Consider the following 18,089-nt stretch of genomic DNA (forward strand, 5'->3'; position numbering starts at 1 on the left):
CAAAGCTGCATTTCTATTAAACATGTGCATCTGTGTACCTTTTTACTGAGGGCCACACCATCCTCACAGTCCAAGACCGCACAGTCGACATCCAGCGTGGCTAGTTTCCTCAATTTTCGCACATCATTGCCAGGGCAGTAGAGAACCGCCCTGCGGGGTATGTAGCGCAGCGAGGGGCCTGCCGAGTGATGGTGATAACGCCATGCTTTGGTATACAACTGCCAGGCCGCGGGCAGGAGCCAACCGCTCTCCCTGTCAACACAAATATAAACATACATAAGCACAGGGTGGCACACAGACATATACATGAGTTTGTGTACATTTCATAAATATACACAACACTCAGTATGCACAAATACACGTCTTTGGTGCATACATTACTCATGAGAACACACAGTATCAATACAGGGCTAAGTTCAATGAATAATTAAAGGTTGTTGCTGCATTCATCTTCATAATATCTACAGGGTTTATATAATACGCGAGGATCCAGAAGTAGGCCTCTTCCTTCCTCCAGACTACAACGAAAGTTTGGAAACCTTTCATTTTGGGAGTTCCGTTTGCCCTTCAGCTGTCCATTGAAGTGGATGAGAGACGTTGACCTGTGCTTTGGCACCCTTTGTTGAGAACAAACTCACCCAAACACTGCTACTCATATGCTAATGTTGCCACACTGCTAAATATCTAGGGAGGGCAGGAAGTGAATGAGTAGGGGTGTTAGCAGTGGTTTGAGCTGAGTCATGGAAATAACACAGAGTAGCTGTGTTATTGTAGTTTTAAAAAGGCCAAATCCCGTACCTACATTACTACTACTACTGGTGCAAAACCTACTATAGATGATTCTGCTCTATAAGTGACACTGATAAAATGGATAGACATAATTCAAATAATTAAACATTTGTAATGCCAATCATATTGTTGTGGGAGGTGATGGCGCAGTGGATTTGACACATGCCTTTGGTGCAGGAGACCAGGGTTCAAATCCCACTGTGATACATCAACCAATGTGCCCCTGAGCAAGACACTTAACCCCTAGTTGCTCCAGAGGCTTGCGACCTCTGACATATATATAGCAATTGTAAGTCGCTTTGGATAAAAGCGTCAGCTAAATGACATGTAATGTATGCTTCTATTTTTAGAAGCATTTATTTTCTAAGCAGCATGAGTATACGACTGTGTGCTGCAGCAAACTGAGGGCGAAAACGTGCATCAAGTTATTCATGTTTTCCAGCCCAACAACATAAAAATACAAATATTCTTGGATTGCCACACAATGAAATGCCAGGTTGACCAGTTGTTGACATAGACACACACCCACACAACTGTGTGCACCAAAAATCACAATCATTGTACACACACGTCTTAATTATTTGTTCTGTCAATCTGGCCTCTGAGACTACTGGCCCTAATGAATAGTTAAATGTTTAGATCAGATGCATCTAATTACAGCAAGAAACAGCTTCTCCCACCACTAAATCTCGATGGGTATCAGAAGCCCTTCTAGGGATCATATTTGTAATTAGTGTCTTTGCCAAAAGAAGACAAGAGAAAAAGAGGAAGAGGGGGGTATTCCTTCTGTTGAAAAAGGGGGCTGAATTATTCTCTTTTCTTGCCTTTTGTTCTCTAAAAAGGAGTAAAAGTCACTTCAATAGACACTTAATCCAGTCAACTACGCTTCCGCATGCCCTCCAGTCCCAATCAGTCCTAATCTGCACTGAGAAGTTGCGGTTGTAGCAGACAGTTTAAAACCCAATTCAGGTTGCTTCCAGCATTTTAGTGCTTCCAGGTACATAGAGTCTATTTAGACTGGGAACAGTTCTCGCCAAAGGCTTAGGGAGAAAATATGGAAAAGGTTGGAGGAAAGACTGGCACACCACTGGGCAAATTGTAGGCCGTAAGTAAGCAGTAAGAAAAAGGTAGAGCTCAGTTATTTCAGGGATGAAAAGCTACAGTGCCCAAATTGATAGGGAACAGAGGGAAAAAAGCAAACTGCAGAATTAGAAAGGAAAATAGTGAGGATGGAGGTGGGAGTTGTGAGTGGTAGGGTTGCGACCTAAATGAAATCAGTCTATTCTGTGCAAACAGCTCAGGGGGAAATGTTAAAAAGCCATATTAAGTGCCCACTTCAAAGGCAAATATATTATAATATAAGTGAATTACAAAAAGATAGTGGCTGTAATTTAAGAGTAGGTTTCATTATGAAGAAAGAAAACTGAGAATGGGGAAAGGGAGTGGAGGTGCCTTGATGTTGGCTAGAGACAAGACACCAGAAGCAGAGGTCAATAATAAAGACCAAAATCAGCATTTTTTCCCCTTAATTTCACTGCACTACCTCTTTCTGCTCTTTCATAGCTCGCAGGAGGTCTCATTTTACAGTAAACTGGCAACTAAGTGCATGCAACATGCAAAAGTAACAAAAACTATGTTAAATTCTCCTTAAACACATTTTAAACATCTGAGGAGATGATATGCAAGCATGCCAACAGGATGTAGCAGAGTTGGACTGCAACTATCAGGTTAGAATATAGTATAAAAAAAATAAATAAAAATGTGTGGTGTACTTTCCAGGACCTCAAGGTGATGTCATCAAATGTCTTCTTTTGTCCAATAAACAGTCCATAACCCAAAGATAATGAACTTACTAACCAAAAACAGCAGAAAATTGTCACATGTGAGATGCTGGAAACAGAGAATCTTTATTTGAAAAATGGCTAAAATGATTATCAAAACAGTTTCCAATTATTTTTATTTTATTTGAATTGATCAATAATCAATTAATACTATTACTAATTGTTTCAGCCCTACATTACAGATACATGATATAACGATACATTGTGGTGTTTTGGTTTCCTATTTTGACCCCAGTAAATAGATTATAATAATTTCATGTTTTTAAAAGAAAAGCCGATGTAGCAGCTGAACTTACATGAAACAAGAGAGTGAAATTCTATAAAGCACCATCTATTAAAAGGAACCAGTTCCATCAGAGTGTAGGCTTTGTAATTACCAGTGTTGAGGCCTCAGTGATGCATACTGCTCTGATGAACTGGAAACTGCTGTTGAGCTGTGATTTCTTTGTAAAGAGATTGGTTCTTTTTTCCCAGTGTGTCAACATTTTTAACTTTCTGTGCAGAGCCCACATTTCCTATCCATTTTTGCAAAGCATGTCTTTCCTATTGTTAATCATACCTCCGTTTGCCAAATCAAATTCTCCACTGGAATTATTTTTTCACCTTGGGTCCACAATGATGTCATAAAGCCACATATTTCTGAGTTCCACAGTTGCGAAGACTAGGAAAAATGAGAAACCTTAAATCTTTTTCTGTCCCCAGTTGTCACCAAGATTATGTGGACAGAAAACAAAGTAAGTAAACTATTAATATGGTAGGTAGTGTACACCTAAATCAATTGAGAGTTTGTTTGTACAGTTAGAATGATGGGAATATGTTTCATCACCTCTACACCTTATTTTGACTCACAATCTCTTGGGACAATCACCAAGCTTTTAAAAAAGCATTAAGGTGTATATGTATGGTCAACACAACACAAATGTGACCACATCAATGAGCAGTTTATTTGCAATCTTCTTTCGTACATTTAGCCTAATTGATTTACTTTTAACTTGTTTTAGCAGTATGATTTGGCAAATACTAGATATAAATGGCAGGAGTGGTGGCAAATATTAAACATTGAAATTTTTCCTAAAAACCAAAAGGAGCCGTTCATAAGTAGTCAGTGATAAACATCACCGATAGATTTGAGCAGAGCTGGAACCAATGGGGGATCTAGGCACCATCATCAAATACACATATCACTTCACTACAATCTGGATTTTTTATTTACACCATCCCACATCTGGTGGACATTTTCCCATTATTAGATCACTATATACTTGTGTTCTATATATTTAACAGTCCCCAAAGTGCCATATGCACGTACGTTACCAATTTCTTTTCCTCTTCCCTCTTTCCCTTTCTTTTTTTTACATGAAAGGTTATGATAACACAGGGCTGTGTGGCTAAATTAGCAGCTGTAAAGAGGTGGGACCTGGCCACAGTGACTATGTTTACTGGTCTGAGATCAGAGGTGTGTGTGTGTGTGTTAGTGGGTTTATATGGTGCTGGATGGGACTGGTTCTCATTAGCAGAGAGGCAGCAGTAGACCCAGGCTCAATGGCATTAAAGAGGGAGGATGAGGGGAGGACAGGGGGGCGGAATGTGGTAAGAGGGTGGTGAGCTCTATGTTAGGCTACATTTACATTGCTACGTTTTGGTTTTTAAGCGGACTTTTGAGCCAAAAGCGATCTCCGTGCACACAGTGTGTTTAGCTCCAGTAGAAAAACTAATCTCCGTATAAACTAACACGCCCAAACCGCATATCTCACGAACATTCTCGTATAATGGGCACGTGCATGCCAGGGTAAAGAGGAGGCAGCATGCACTCTGCCCATTGCGGTTAGTTGCCATAGTAACTTTAGTAGCTTAGTCTAACGGAACAAGACTTCATGACCGATAAGACCCAATCAGGCAGCGAAACATTGGCGTCAGTGTTGGTGTTGCCAAAGGTCTCCGTCTGTGGCCGTTGAGACCGTTGAGTGTTTTCAAATTTCTCTGGTGTAGAGGCTCTGAAACGCCAGAGCAGTGTGAATGTGAGGTGTAAACGTAGTAAAAGATATTAGTTTTTAAACCAAAACGTAGCAATGTAAATGTAGCCTGAGGCACGATATTAGTCTTGCAGACTCAACAGTACAGTATGTCATATTTGAACCTACTGTCTAATAAGGAAGTATTATCAACAGCCAACACTGTTCGTATAAACATTCAAGCTTATTTTTCTCTAAAGTTGTACTTTTCAATGCTGGGTGAGCAGCTTTTTTACATGCAGCTTGATGTCGGTCTTCCTCCAACACCGTAACTTGGAGTGTAACACGGACAAAGCAGTTCACTGGTATAGAACAATAGATCAACTGATCTTCAATCCAACAGGATAGCCTCTGATGATCTGACACCCACTGTACGCCTCTCTGTAGTGCCTAACTACAATAAATCCACCTTAGACCACATACCCTTCAACTACACATCTTATCTTCACCACTCTCACACAACTATGACACTGATGATGTACACATATTCAGCTCCTGTTTTCCTATTTCATCTCCTTATCTCTGAAATCCCCTGCCATGTAATCCGGACAGGGGCAATAATATTTCTTAAGGCATGTCATTAAGAAATGGCAAACTATGCAAGGACCTGGGATTTCTCAGATAAACATGATTCTATACACATGCTAAGTTTACACCAGCTTTTGCTATCAGTGGTGGTATGGGATGGAAACCTAACATTAAACATGCAAATGAGACAATCCGGATTTTGAAAAATACTTGTGAATGTGTCTCAACAGCGGCTCACCAGCGAGACCTTTAACTTGGATTTTTGTAAGTATCAGTCATTTCAGCAAATACCCAAGCACAACGATTGTTTACGTTCAAGTAATAAAGCCCTCTAGCAGCCTTAGAAATATGACTCTTGTTGGTCGGAAGTAAAGGAGGAAGTCAGCGGACATTATAATAAAATTGTTCCATCTAACAAGTACATTACAGAGTCTTATGTGAATCAGAATTTAACCAAAATGAAAAGATAGGTAGTATGTATAGTTAAAGATGTATTGACATTAGTAAGAGAAAGTTTAATGATCTCCCTGAAGAAAAAAGGCTTTGTTTGCTATATGATTTAGGTGAGACTGAAGATGTCCATTTCATGTGTTATTGCACATTATGATGATTTAAGGGCTAGAGTTTTTAGCACAATATCAACTCTGAGTCACTTTAGAGAGGGAGTCTTTTTGTGATGGATTTTATGTTGACAAAGTTCTTGTTTGCAATGTAACATCATATATAAGAAGTAATGTTATTGTCTGACAAATGTTTCAATATTGCAGTGGTAATTGTGGTGTCCTACGCAGTAAGTCCACATGGGCTGGGCACTTGTCTGAGCGTGAATAATAAATCGTATAACTAACTAAATGCCAAAGACTAGACCTCTTCAGCTGCAGTGTACCACATTCTGTCTAATAGAAATAGGAAGGAAGAGTATATTCAATCTTAATAAATATTCAACTTGACTTAAGATCTATGTCATAATATCTAGACACTGCTGATAGCAGTCTGGTAGTCAATATTGTATTATGAATAGCCTGTAGTAATTGCTTCATTATCATTACATGATAATCACTATTTCGTGTAACTTACTGGCCTCCACCTGGCAGCATAATAGCCTAATTCAGGTAGTAATATTCATCCTACCACATGAATTATAGCAGATAACAAGAGGCCCACTCCAAAACAGACCCTGACGACAGCCTCCCTCTCAATATGTAGATTTCCACAATTATCTCCAGCATGGTGGTGCGGGCAGAAGCTGTGTCTAAAATGCACAAAATTAAAGATCTGTGTTTCTACCCCACAATAATCAGCTACTTCTTAATATGCAAACTACATTTTGGGGTCTGTGGTGCTTATGTTTCCAGATTAAATTTGGTGAAAATAAAGATGAATAAAGAATAGGGAGGAAATCGATGTTCTTGAAGCATAAACAGGCTCTGTGTCTGCAGAAGAATGTCTGCGGGTGGGAAATAAAATGGTCAAAAAGTCATCAATATTTACCTAGCTTCATGTCCTGCCTGTCTGACACTTTTGTTTTTTTAGAATGAAAAATAAATATTCCCCAAATGCGGCCCTGCTCTCAGCATGATACTGTATGTGTATAGGTTTTTTTTTCCCCACAGTGCCTCAGGTCTGAGGACACAATTGGATGGCAGAGAAATGCTAAAAAAATTAACCAGAGACACCCAAGACAGGGAAAGGAAAGAATCAAACACTTTTGTTCTACTTTTTCCCTTCTCTGCCCCCTGCTTTCTTTGCTTGCCCTCCAGCAAGTTGGAGCTCGGGATGAGCAATCCGTCCCCCTCCAAATTAGATAGGGGCTGCAGAGTTTACTGGGTAGTTTCTTGGACAAAATCTTACTGAATTTACTAACATGAATTGGTTCGTTTGGTAGCATAATACTCCAGTACAGTTACTGGAGTATTATGCTACCAAACAAACAATTGATTTAAAGAACCAACACCAGAAATTTGCTCTGAGCAGTTGAGAAAGCAACATAAAAATGCAATGCCATGCTCCTACAAGCAGAAGAGATCATGATTTAGGCAACCCACTCTAATTTAAGTCTTTGCATTTAACTAATTTAGCATTTCATTTTGGCGCAGAGATTAGGCCATCCATTTTTTTATCTCACTTTCTCAGATTATATCACCTTTGGACCAACATCTTCCTCTTCTCGCTTTAAAAAGCTAATTCCAGTGACAATTATGCCCCTCACCATCAACAATACCCCTTACACCTCCTCCCATCCATGTCTTCTCCCCCTTTCCGGTCTCATTAGTTTGGGTTTTATGCCTTAATCTACACAATGAGGATGAAGTCATGGCGGTTATCTTCAGCAGCCAATGTCTGCCTACCTGTAATCCTTCTCAAAGTCCCTGGCTTTCTCCCAGCTCACAAATCGGCACACAATGCTTTTATGCAAGGCCTCGGCCGTAATGCCTAAAGACGACTGCAGACTTTTTTCTTCTTTTCTCATCCCTCAACGTAGAACTAGTTAAATCCCACTCCTACAGAAGAATGGTGAGGTCTTTATCTGGGTCTCAGGACAGGGGAAAATCTGAATGTAAAAGAAACAAGAGCTATAATTTTGCAAGAGATACAAGCTGGTCATGATGACAGTCTTCGTGGTGTCTGTCCAGCTATCTCTTTCTGCCTTTCTGTGTGCCATAAACAACTCAGTAAATCCATTCAAGTCAGCGTTGATTATTGTGTAGCCCATACTGTAAGGGCTTAATTAATTTGAAATAAATAAATATTAAAATGCAATATTAAATGTGTGCAGAATAATATACTTACGATGACCGTAAAAAAAAAAAAAAAAAAAAAAAATCAATGAATTTATCATTAAAAGTTAATTGAGAGGGGAGGTCAAACAAGTCGCTCCATTTGAGGAGGGCATAAGGGGGTTAGCTTTTAACTTAGCATTTTTATTGACTCTGGCAAAACAAAATGAGCGGGCTCTGTAGGATTGTGCACTCCGCATTGGCCATTCAGGCCTTCAGAGCCCCATTGTAGTACTTTGAAGAGAATGAAAGGAAGCCCCACTGGTGGAAATGCAGTGGAACAGCCCCACAACAGGCCACAACTGTTCCCTTATGCATGAAAGGCAGGGACATAAAAGACAAGATGGACTTCTGAGGTAGGGCCAAAAACAAAGGCAACAAAAGTGCTGATCACGAGGGGATGACACGACTCGTCTCAGCAGAAGGAGCAGGGAGAAAAGGGGCAGGGGACAATAGCACTCCCGGCCAAATGACATGTTGAAGAATTGAAAAATCCACACAAGAAGTGTCTTCTCAATTCACTAAACCCACAAGAGCTGGGTGACTGTCGGCTGGACCCTGGTCAGTCTGAGGGGGGTGGACTATAACAGCCTACAGTTTTTCTCTCTTTAACTTTCTTTCCCAAATCTTTCCCCGTTTTGGCATGCAACTTGGCATGGGCAGAGACGGACTGGGGTGATGGCTTTAGTCTGTACACACCAAACCGAAACCAAACCAAATCAAAGCGTAGTGGGTTCCGCTCCCGCAGCTTCCGTTTTGATCTGTTGACTGTCTGTGTGTCTGATCTGTTTCTGTTTGTGCCCTAAACACAATTATGCTACTGCCTAACCTCCATGGAAACAGTCAGATGGACAAAAACATGTTTGCTCTCATTCAAAAAGCATCTTTGTTTCCAGTGAGTGGTCAGTGTAATGGCTGGATATTTGTGCCAATGTTTCAAAAGTCATACTAAATAACACTTTGTTAATGAAAACACCTCCTGCCGATTTTCACCCTGTTGACTTCAATATGGAGGAAGCATATGTGTGTGTGTGTGTGTGTGTGTGTGTGTGTGTGTGTGTGTGTGTGTGTGATACTTTTAATAGATTGCTAGGATTAATTTAAATTGCATCCATGACATTCTATGCACGCAGTAGATGAATTGGTGTGAAAAGATGGCAATTTAAGAAATCCGCTTCATACATTCATAAATGCTTTTCACACAAATACATATATGAATTAAATGCACTGCATATGGAGAAAACATATTAAAAAGAACCCACATATGCCTCTAAAGTTACTTGTTGTAAGCCAAATGCTAGAGAGCGCACTCCACAAGTGAAGGCCCTCCTCCACGATAGCCTGAGGCCTATCCCACAATTCTTCACACATACCCACGGGCTCTTTCACTGGCCATCACCCTGTCTGATTAATGGATCGATGTGGTAATTGATTAGTGAAGAGGAGGTGGGAATAAGAACATAGGTCAAACGTCAATAATGTCCCCCTGACAAAAGGTGGAAGACGTAAAATGTACCAGTGATAGCCTGCAGCCAGACCTCTACCCATCAAAGCCCTGGCAGGGCTAACATAAAGGCTCTGGCCCATTCTCCAGCCTGCCCTCCCCTCCCTCCCCAGTGCTCCTTTTCTCTTGGTAATGCTGTCTGTTAAAGTGACAGGAACCATTCTGGGAGCTGCTTGTCAGCTCACCTTCATAAAACAAGCCATAAAGCAGCAAATAACAGGCTTATATGGCTTCATTATGCCGGAAATGCAGGATCACAGCCCTGGGCTGAGGGGTGAGGGGAGTTTGCTGGTAGTGGAGAGGCGGGGAGAATGTTGGCAGCACGGCCTGGTTCTCGTGGAGGTTTGTTGTCCCAACGGCTGTCACCATGTCCATGTTTGCTCAGGATAGAGGACCACTTGACCCCCCTTCAACCCTGTATTCCCTGAAATCCAAAGCAGGACAAACAAAGAGGTATGACTCACTTTGGGGATGCTATGACAGCTCAGACTTGTTTTAACTTATCATGCTACGTACTTCATCCCAATAAATTGGAATCTTTGCCCTGCTATAGCCTACTTAACACAAGATGCTAAAGTTAAACGATTATAATTTGAGGCCTCTAACAAATATCATCCATAATCAAGCAGAAAGTATGATGGTGTATCTGAACAGTTAAAAGAGTGGAGATGAGGAGATCAGGGCCAGATGGAGCATGCATCTGCGACAGTAAACCTTTGGCCGTGTCAGGAGTGGACGTGAGAGAGATTCTCATTTATTTAATGCAAATATCTTTTGGGCTGTTTCACAACCTGACAGTGGGGGCTGAGAGGTGGTCAATATCTCAGGTTGTGTCTCCGAAACATTCCCCTGTTTTATCAGAGTCAGCCACGGGTGCCTGGCAAAGAAGCCAGCGGCAGGAGCAGCAGCGGCAGTGAATGTGTGCGCTTGTGTGTGCTTACCCGTCCGTGGCACAAATAAGGAGAGTCCTTACTCTCAACACAACTCATGGTATTTCCCCCACTGACTTGCTTCAAATGGAAATTCTGCCCTTTCTTAGGTTAACAGTTAAAAACTTTTCCAAAGAGCAACGTTTAACATAGAGATTAATCTTATGTACGTATATGATGTGCAGTCATCATCCTAAAACATACAAAAGGCCTCTATTAAAGGCCAAAGCTTCAACGAGAACTATAAATGTGATTTTTTTTTTGCATATGTGTTCTATGTTTTATGTGTTCTATATGTGGTGCTGTGCTATGGAAAGAAGAGGAAGATGTGTGGAAATGATTATCCCTATGGGACAATAAAGACTCTATCTATCTATCTATCTATCTATCTATCTATCTAAATAGGCTGCTGATATAGCAAGTCAAATATGAAGCATAAAGCTTGCAGAACATCTGGTAGGCAAGCGTACACTGTGTTACCAAAAGTAACTGTCCCCTTATGTGCTTATCTGTCATCTGCCCGCTCCCAGTCGAGCTGAGATCAGTCACTTATCTCTTTAGCAAGGCTGTAAGGCAGTGGCACAAGCGCCATCACTGTGATCATTGTATAGTTAATTGTCACCTCCATCAACATTAGCACTCTCTAACATGCTAACCAGAGGGGGAAAAAAAAAAGGGGCAGCCGACGCACTATTCACACACGCTCTATTCTGAGGCTGACACTTGTTCTCTGAGGGGCGGTTTTCGGTGTCAGGATTACAGTGCATGGGAGAAAAGAGGCGGAGGAGAGGTGGGGAGCTTTCTCCACAACTCATGTCACTCGGTCTGTCTGTAATGGCAGCAGAGGGAGGAAGAGAGGAAGAGATTGATTAGTGTTTACTTTTAAGCAGCCTCTCAACCAATGGCAAAGCAAAGAGTCCTGCATGCACGGCTGATGTATGGCTGCTTAATACAGACTTTGACCATGTAGTCAATTGACCATACACAGGGTTCAGTACTTACACACACAAACACACACACACACACACACACACACACACACATACACATACACATACACATACACACACACACACACACACACACACACACACACACACACACACACACACACACACACACACACACACACACACACACACACACACACACACACACTTTGGCACATTGCCAGATTGATTCAAATGTGTCACCACCGAACCATATGGATACACTCATACGTGCCTATTCTAACAAACACTGCAGCGCAAATACACACATATTTTGGCTTGCACAGACTGACACACACGTCCGGACTGTAAAACAGCATTGCCATCTTGAGCCCCCTGGATCACCGGGGCCATCTGACACAGTGGAGCCTGAATGCATTAAGACTGGCGAGGTGGCTGCACTTTCCATCTCAGCTAGCACAGTTACATAACCCTCCATGATATGAATGCATTAACAGTATTAGTTCTGCAGGTGAGAACACTGCTCACAAATGGCACCGCCTCACATTTTCATAAAAGATAATGTTGCTGCTGGATGTCAAACCAACTTCCATTAGGCTAATTATTTAAAAAAGGTAAAACAACTGCTGTTACACCCCCAAAGAGGACTGTCATGGGAAAGCATTTCTAAACCAATTTGAGGACGCTTTCACTTGTGCATAAATCAACTTAACTACAATTTAGAGTTGAAGCAGAGGAGACGACGCCTGGTTGACTCCACAGGTGTCAAGGTTCCTCTTGTGAGGAAGAAAAATGTAAGGGAAGAAAACGTGGCTGAGAATAAGGGGTGTAAAGGTTAAAGCACATGCATTGATTAAGTCTGATAGATAGATAGATAGATAGATAGATAGATAGATAGATAGATAGATAGATAGATAGATAGATAGATAGATAGATAGATAGATAGAGAGAAAGGAATGGGCAGACATGGTTGCATGGGCAAGCTTAAAAATGGTCTTTTAACTTGCACTAGATGGGACAATCTGGGTTGGGGTGTGCCTGGATGAGCCCTGGATATGGATATGACTGGGACAGTAGATCAGATGGTACATCAGACTATTAGGATATTTGGCCTGCGATGTGATATGTACTGTGTCTGATCTCTTGCCCCCACCCATCCACCCACACGGGCCCAGACACAAACACGCCCCCGTACCCCTCCTCGGTCCTCAGAAAAAAGTCTGACAGATGGGTGTACTGGAAAGATCCACTCAGGAGACCAAAACATACTAAGGCGCTGTCTGTCTGACGTTTGGATTTGGAGGGAAACAACCAGAGAAAAACAGGACAGAGAAAAGGGGACATCTGTGTCATTTGTCTTATTTCCTCTCTTGTGGTACATGATGTGTCACGAGTGAACAGAGACTTTTGGATCATATTCCATTTAATTAATGAAGTCCCCCCAAAACACACACACACACACACACACACACACACACACACACACACACACACACACACACACACACACACACACACACACACACACACACACACACACACACACACACACACACACACACACACACACACACACACACACACACACCCTCATATCTCTTCCCTGTAAGTTGCCTGTGCCCCCAAGTGGTTGAAACGATAACTGCATCGGTTTTGCAACTGCATCCGTTTTAAACTTGTGAAAAAACAGCTTCAGTAGCCAAAACCTTTTAAAAAAACCCACTTATTTAATGTCAAATTTACTTTTAAGTTTAAGATTCTAACACTTGTACCATTGTACTGTATTTAAGCACTGCAAGAAAGTGACAATAAATAACAAATGCCTTCAAGATAGTGCACTGCAACAAATGCTTCTTTTTGTAAGTCAAACATCTCAAAATAAGGCGAGTAGAGCTGAATGGATATTTCTTACAAAAGGGATGAGCATTACTCATTCATGGTCGAGTGCTGGAGATCGACTCTGCCTCTTCGAACGCATGGAGCGTTGCTCTAATTGTCGATTTTGTGAGCTACAAGATGGCAGAATGATATCAGAGTTGGCTAAATGTAACAACAAACTTCTGAGCACTTTGTTGATCTTGAATAGATCACTTTTCTTGTCTTTACAGGTGTTTGGTTTGTCCTTGAGGATAATAAAATGAACACAAAACAATGAAAATATGAAGTGACTTTAATTACTTCCATGGTGTTAATTATTTCAACCTAATTTCTCTTAAGCAAAACAAAGATATAGTTAAACCATCATTTGCGTGTTCCAAAAGTTCTTACTGTTCAATACGTTATTGAACAGTAAGAACTTTTGGAACGGAATTTTAAGTAATAAAGCTGCTCCCTATAGTGTTGTAATGACAGACGTTTCATTCTTTTAACCAACAGGGATGCCTTTTGCCCTCGACTTCTGCCCAGCCCCAAGCCTTTAATTAAGACTGGCTTAGGCTCGATTGATCCTGACACACCAGGAAGTTTCTTGAAAATCTGACTGCCAAAACCATGGAAGTATTATATAGGCCACAACCCCCCATAGCAGCCCACAGCCCCTCCCAACACCCCACATAAAAAAGATCGTAAGCTGAAAGCCCTTCTAGTCAGTCCATGAGACCTAACATGATTGAGGTATGTCTACACATTATGCATTAACCCTTACATCTCATATCTACATAAATTATTAGATTTTTTTGCAATTACTACACATTACTAGAAATAAGACTGTAGGGGCAAGAAATATACTTCTCTTCCCCTCACATACAATTTATAGCACAAAATGGCATGATTCAATTATTAACTCAAGTGTTCTCACTTCTAACTTTGTTATGGCTCTAGGATATACGTCAAATAAGTTGAAGAAAAAAATACAGCGTCTCTGCAACAACAGGTCTACACACCGCCATGCCATTAAATCAACAACACATGCCTGTAGCAAAAGCTGTGATGCAAATACGAAGCTGGGATTGTCAGATTGTCAGAGCTCTGTGTGCTACGGGTGTTGTGTACCACATGGAGAGAATTCTTGTACTGGTTTTCACTGCAACACATCCACCCATGAGTCAGTGAGCCCTATGAAAGTGCAAGAGCTCCAGAAACACTGCCTTTGTTTTATTGTGTTTAGGTATTCAACCGGGCCAGACTTGTTTATCGTATGATACAAATACAGTAGATTATATGCAAAATAAAGACATGTGAAAAGAATTCTATTTTTAGTAGTTGACAACAACAAAAAAGATAATTTGTTGGGTTTAAGGGAGTAAATACATAGCTTTGAATAAGGACACCTTTGGCACCAGCCTCTTTGTGACAAACTTTCAGGAAATTGCCAAAATGCCAAGTCAATGCAAATTTCAGATCAACTGCCCTGAGTCTTCACAGTGTCACAGAGCTTTCCCCCTGAAGGGGCTTTAACGTGTCCAAGAGGAGGAGAGAGGTAAGAGGAGTTTAGAGTTAAAGACTCTAGACGGTGCTGGAGGAGAAATCCAACCAACCAGCCAAGCGGATTCCTCCAGGGCTGGACAAAACAAGGGCAACACTTACAGTACAATGTAATGTAATCAAGCAGCCATTCAGGAAATACTGCTGTTTGCAAAAATACCAAAATCATGCCATATTGGGTTACGGACTTGCGTCAGATAAGGTGTGCAGACCCATTCACATGAAAAGAGACAAGGAATGTTTTTTTTCCTTGAAAAGAAAAAAAAAAAAAAAACTGTTTGCAATTGCCACAGATGTGAATGGATCCATGACCCTTCTCCCAACCTGAGTCTCACGAAGGACGGGGTTATTTTAGTCAGCGATAACAACCCTACAATTACATTAATAACACAATGCTAGGTATTTGCAGTGTCCTCTAGGCCTGTCAGCCAGTATACACTTTTCACTTTAAAATCCTGGTATTTTGTCCACAACACATTATATTAACGTTACACTATAATTCCGTACAACAAAATAACCATTAATTTCAAGCCACAATTCCCTAACAATTTATCATCAGAATTTGTTGTTAGCTTTTTAAAAAACTGGTAGTATTTAATCCAGGGCTATTACATTGTATTAGAAATATTGCAAAGGTGTTCCTGTTTTATACAAATTGACTCAGTGTTTAATCAACAGCTCATTTACATGCAAGAAAACTTTGTTCAGACAGAACAGGTTTTAATCATTACTGAACATTTTCTGAATGTGCTAACTGCCATAGTGTTTTCCTGCAAATGTTTTAGGGCTGTGCAAATGTCATTTTTTTACATTTGAAGCTTCTATTGAGGTTTTCCAATGAACTTTAAATGCCCATTGTCATATTTTATGACATCACCCCAAAAAAACTAAATCCTCTAACTAAATCCTCAAATTTGAATAAAGGGATTAATCCACAGATTAAATGGAGAAAAAAAGCTGCGCAGCATCCATATGTTGATTTGAATGTCAAACTTATGAATGAAGCTTCCAACTAGGGCTGGGCGATATGGAGAAAATCAGATAACACGATATTTTTGACCAAATACCTCAATATCGATACCGTAACGATATTGTAGTGTTGACTATTGGTGCATTCACAAAATATTTACACAATGAGAATTTTGATAAATAATCATCAGTAATGTAGATATAATGACTAAGTGGGTAAAGGCAAATAGAACAGTTACAACAGTCTGGTAAGTTCTGAAAATTACATAACTTTACTGTAATGCAGCCTTTAAAACCAGGAAAAGACAACATTTGTACCATATTATAATATCCAAAATCTAAGACGATATCTAGTCTCATATCACGATATCGATATATTTTCAATATATTGCCCAGCTCTACTTCCAACTATTCGGTACAGCCGTAAACCAGTATTAGATCTTTAAGTATACAGTTACACAACCAACACATTTGTTTCCACACTAGGGACAATGAGAGTCCATTCCATGCAGAAAAGTGTTCTAGAAAGAGACAGAAGTTGACAAGTGCTGGTCTAATGATGAAGTTAGAGTGTTATACTGTCATACTTCCTGTAACTGCTGATGAAGCATATCTAATGATGGTGTGTTAGTGAAACATTCAGAAACATAAACACAGACCCAGCCACAATGTGGAAATTGACAAGGAAAGAGCAGGCCTATTTCTCCATTAAGGGTGTGGTGTGGGTGGGCAATGACCAGTGCCCCTTCCTTCCCTAACTGGGAGGATCATGGAAACTCCATGTCACATTTTCAACAGGTTTGGCAACAACACAATCCAGGACCAGAATGAAATCATGTATTATGGTGTGAGGAGCTTGGCAATCAAGAGGTTTGAATGGAGAGGAGAAGCTTACTTTAAAAAAAATTGAACTATGTTACTACAGATGATACAACAGTTGCATAGCGTTAAGTCCCCTTTACACTAATAACCCAGGATGTAGAGCCCTGGTTCAACCTTTGTCTGGTCACAGGTAAATATAGTGTTGATACCGTTCACCCAAGATCAAGGGGATGTCATTAAAAGAATGATAAATGAAAAATTATTACTTAATGGTTATTCTTGAGCAAAAGCATGTTTCATAAGGTATTTTCATAAGAAGAAAAAAAGAAAAAAAAAATCTATAAAGTTGCACCAGATCGCCCATAACATCATTAGCAAAACAACATATAAGGGGTAAGCTGTGCGAGCCTCCTAAAGCTTTCCTGAATGCTTGTCTCCAAAACCTAATATGAAACTAAACACAAACATTAGCCCTCTGGAAAAGCTATTGTAGCAAATTGCATAGGAATCTACCAATGGAGCAAACAGCCGGTTAACCAAACTAACAGTTTTTTATTTTTCTATAATGTGCCAAAGTAAGTACATGAAAGTCCTTGTGTAATTCTGTAGTCTAACAGTGATACTGTATGTCCTGTACAGCTGAAAACCCAATGCTTGTGTAAATGGTGAGTATTTACGTGTGTGTGTGTGTGTGTGTGTGTGTGTGTGTGTGTGTGTGTGTGTGTGTGTGTGTGTGTGTCGTACTACTGTATACATAGTGCACTAAGCTGACGTGAGGGTTGGAACTGACATTATTCTCAATGGTGATCCCGTAATGCAAAGTCAAGGTCAGTCAAACTGGTCCGATGCTGGAATTCAGATAGCAACAGTACAGGCATCAGGTACAGGAAGTCATTAAGAAGATTCCATTTGGAGTTAGTAAAAGGTTTCCTGAACAGAGTGCAGAATGGGTGTTGGCATATTGTTGCTGGAAATGTCTGCTGATTGACACAGGGTATGACGGTTGACAAGCTGCAGACTGTTTTGACTGGAGTGTAGCCTAATGACCAAAGTGTTTTTGAAATGTTATGGAAATTTGTATCAAGGCATACATACAAATTTCATAAATAACTCTTGGGGAATCTTATCCAACTGCAAACAGAGGGGAAAAGCATATGGCAAAGATATCCAGAGCATCTAACTAAAATGAAAAGGTGTATGTCTGTCCTTTGAGTTCCACGACAACCGTTTATCCGATTGACTTTAAACTTGGCGGGTGTATTGCTGAGGACCCAAGGAATTGCAGTGTCTAGTGCTAGCTCTTGAGAACTACAGGACATATTTATCAGTAGTATGTTTTGTACACACTGTGTAGACTATTGAGAGGGAACCCATGTAAGCCTAACTGTTACCTGATACTGATACCTACAGCTCGCTCTCCGTCGTTTGATACAGTACATTTAAGAACAGATGAAGAAAGAGAGACCGGACATGGTACATTGTAGCAAACAAACATTTTAAGCATCAGGAATGTAACTTTTGGAATAACGCTTTTGTTCCCGGAAA

The 18,089-nt window shown here is 40.5% G+C and overlaps 1 protein-coding gene across 1 annotated transcript in view; it reads right to left on the reverse strand.

Annotated features, from left to right (window-relative positions):
* Positions 1 to 18,089, reverse strand: part of clybl (citrate lyase beta like) — a 66,129-nt gene that overhangs the window by 24,989 nt on the left and 23,051 nt on the right. The window contains exon 2 of the mRNA XM_028592232.1: positions 39 to 252. Within this exon, the coding sequence (XP_028448033.1) occupies positions 39 to 252 (214 nt within the window). The remainder of the gene's footprint in view (positions 1 to 38; positions 253 to 18,089) is intronic.

Source organism: Perca flavescens, chromosome 11 (genome assembly GCF_004354835.1).
Source record: "Perca flavescens isolate YP-PL-M2 chromosome 11, PFLA_1.0, whole genome shotgun sequence".
NCBI lineage: Eukaryota > Metazoa > Chordata > Actinopteri > Perciformes > Percidae > Perca > Perca flavescens.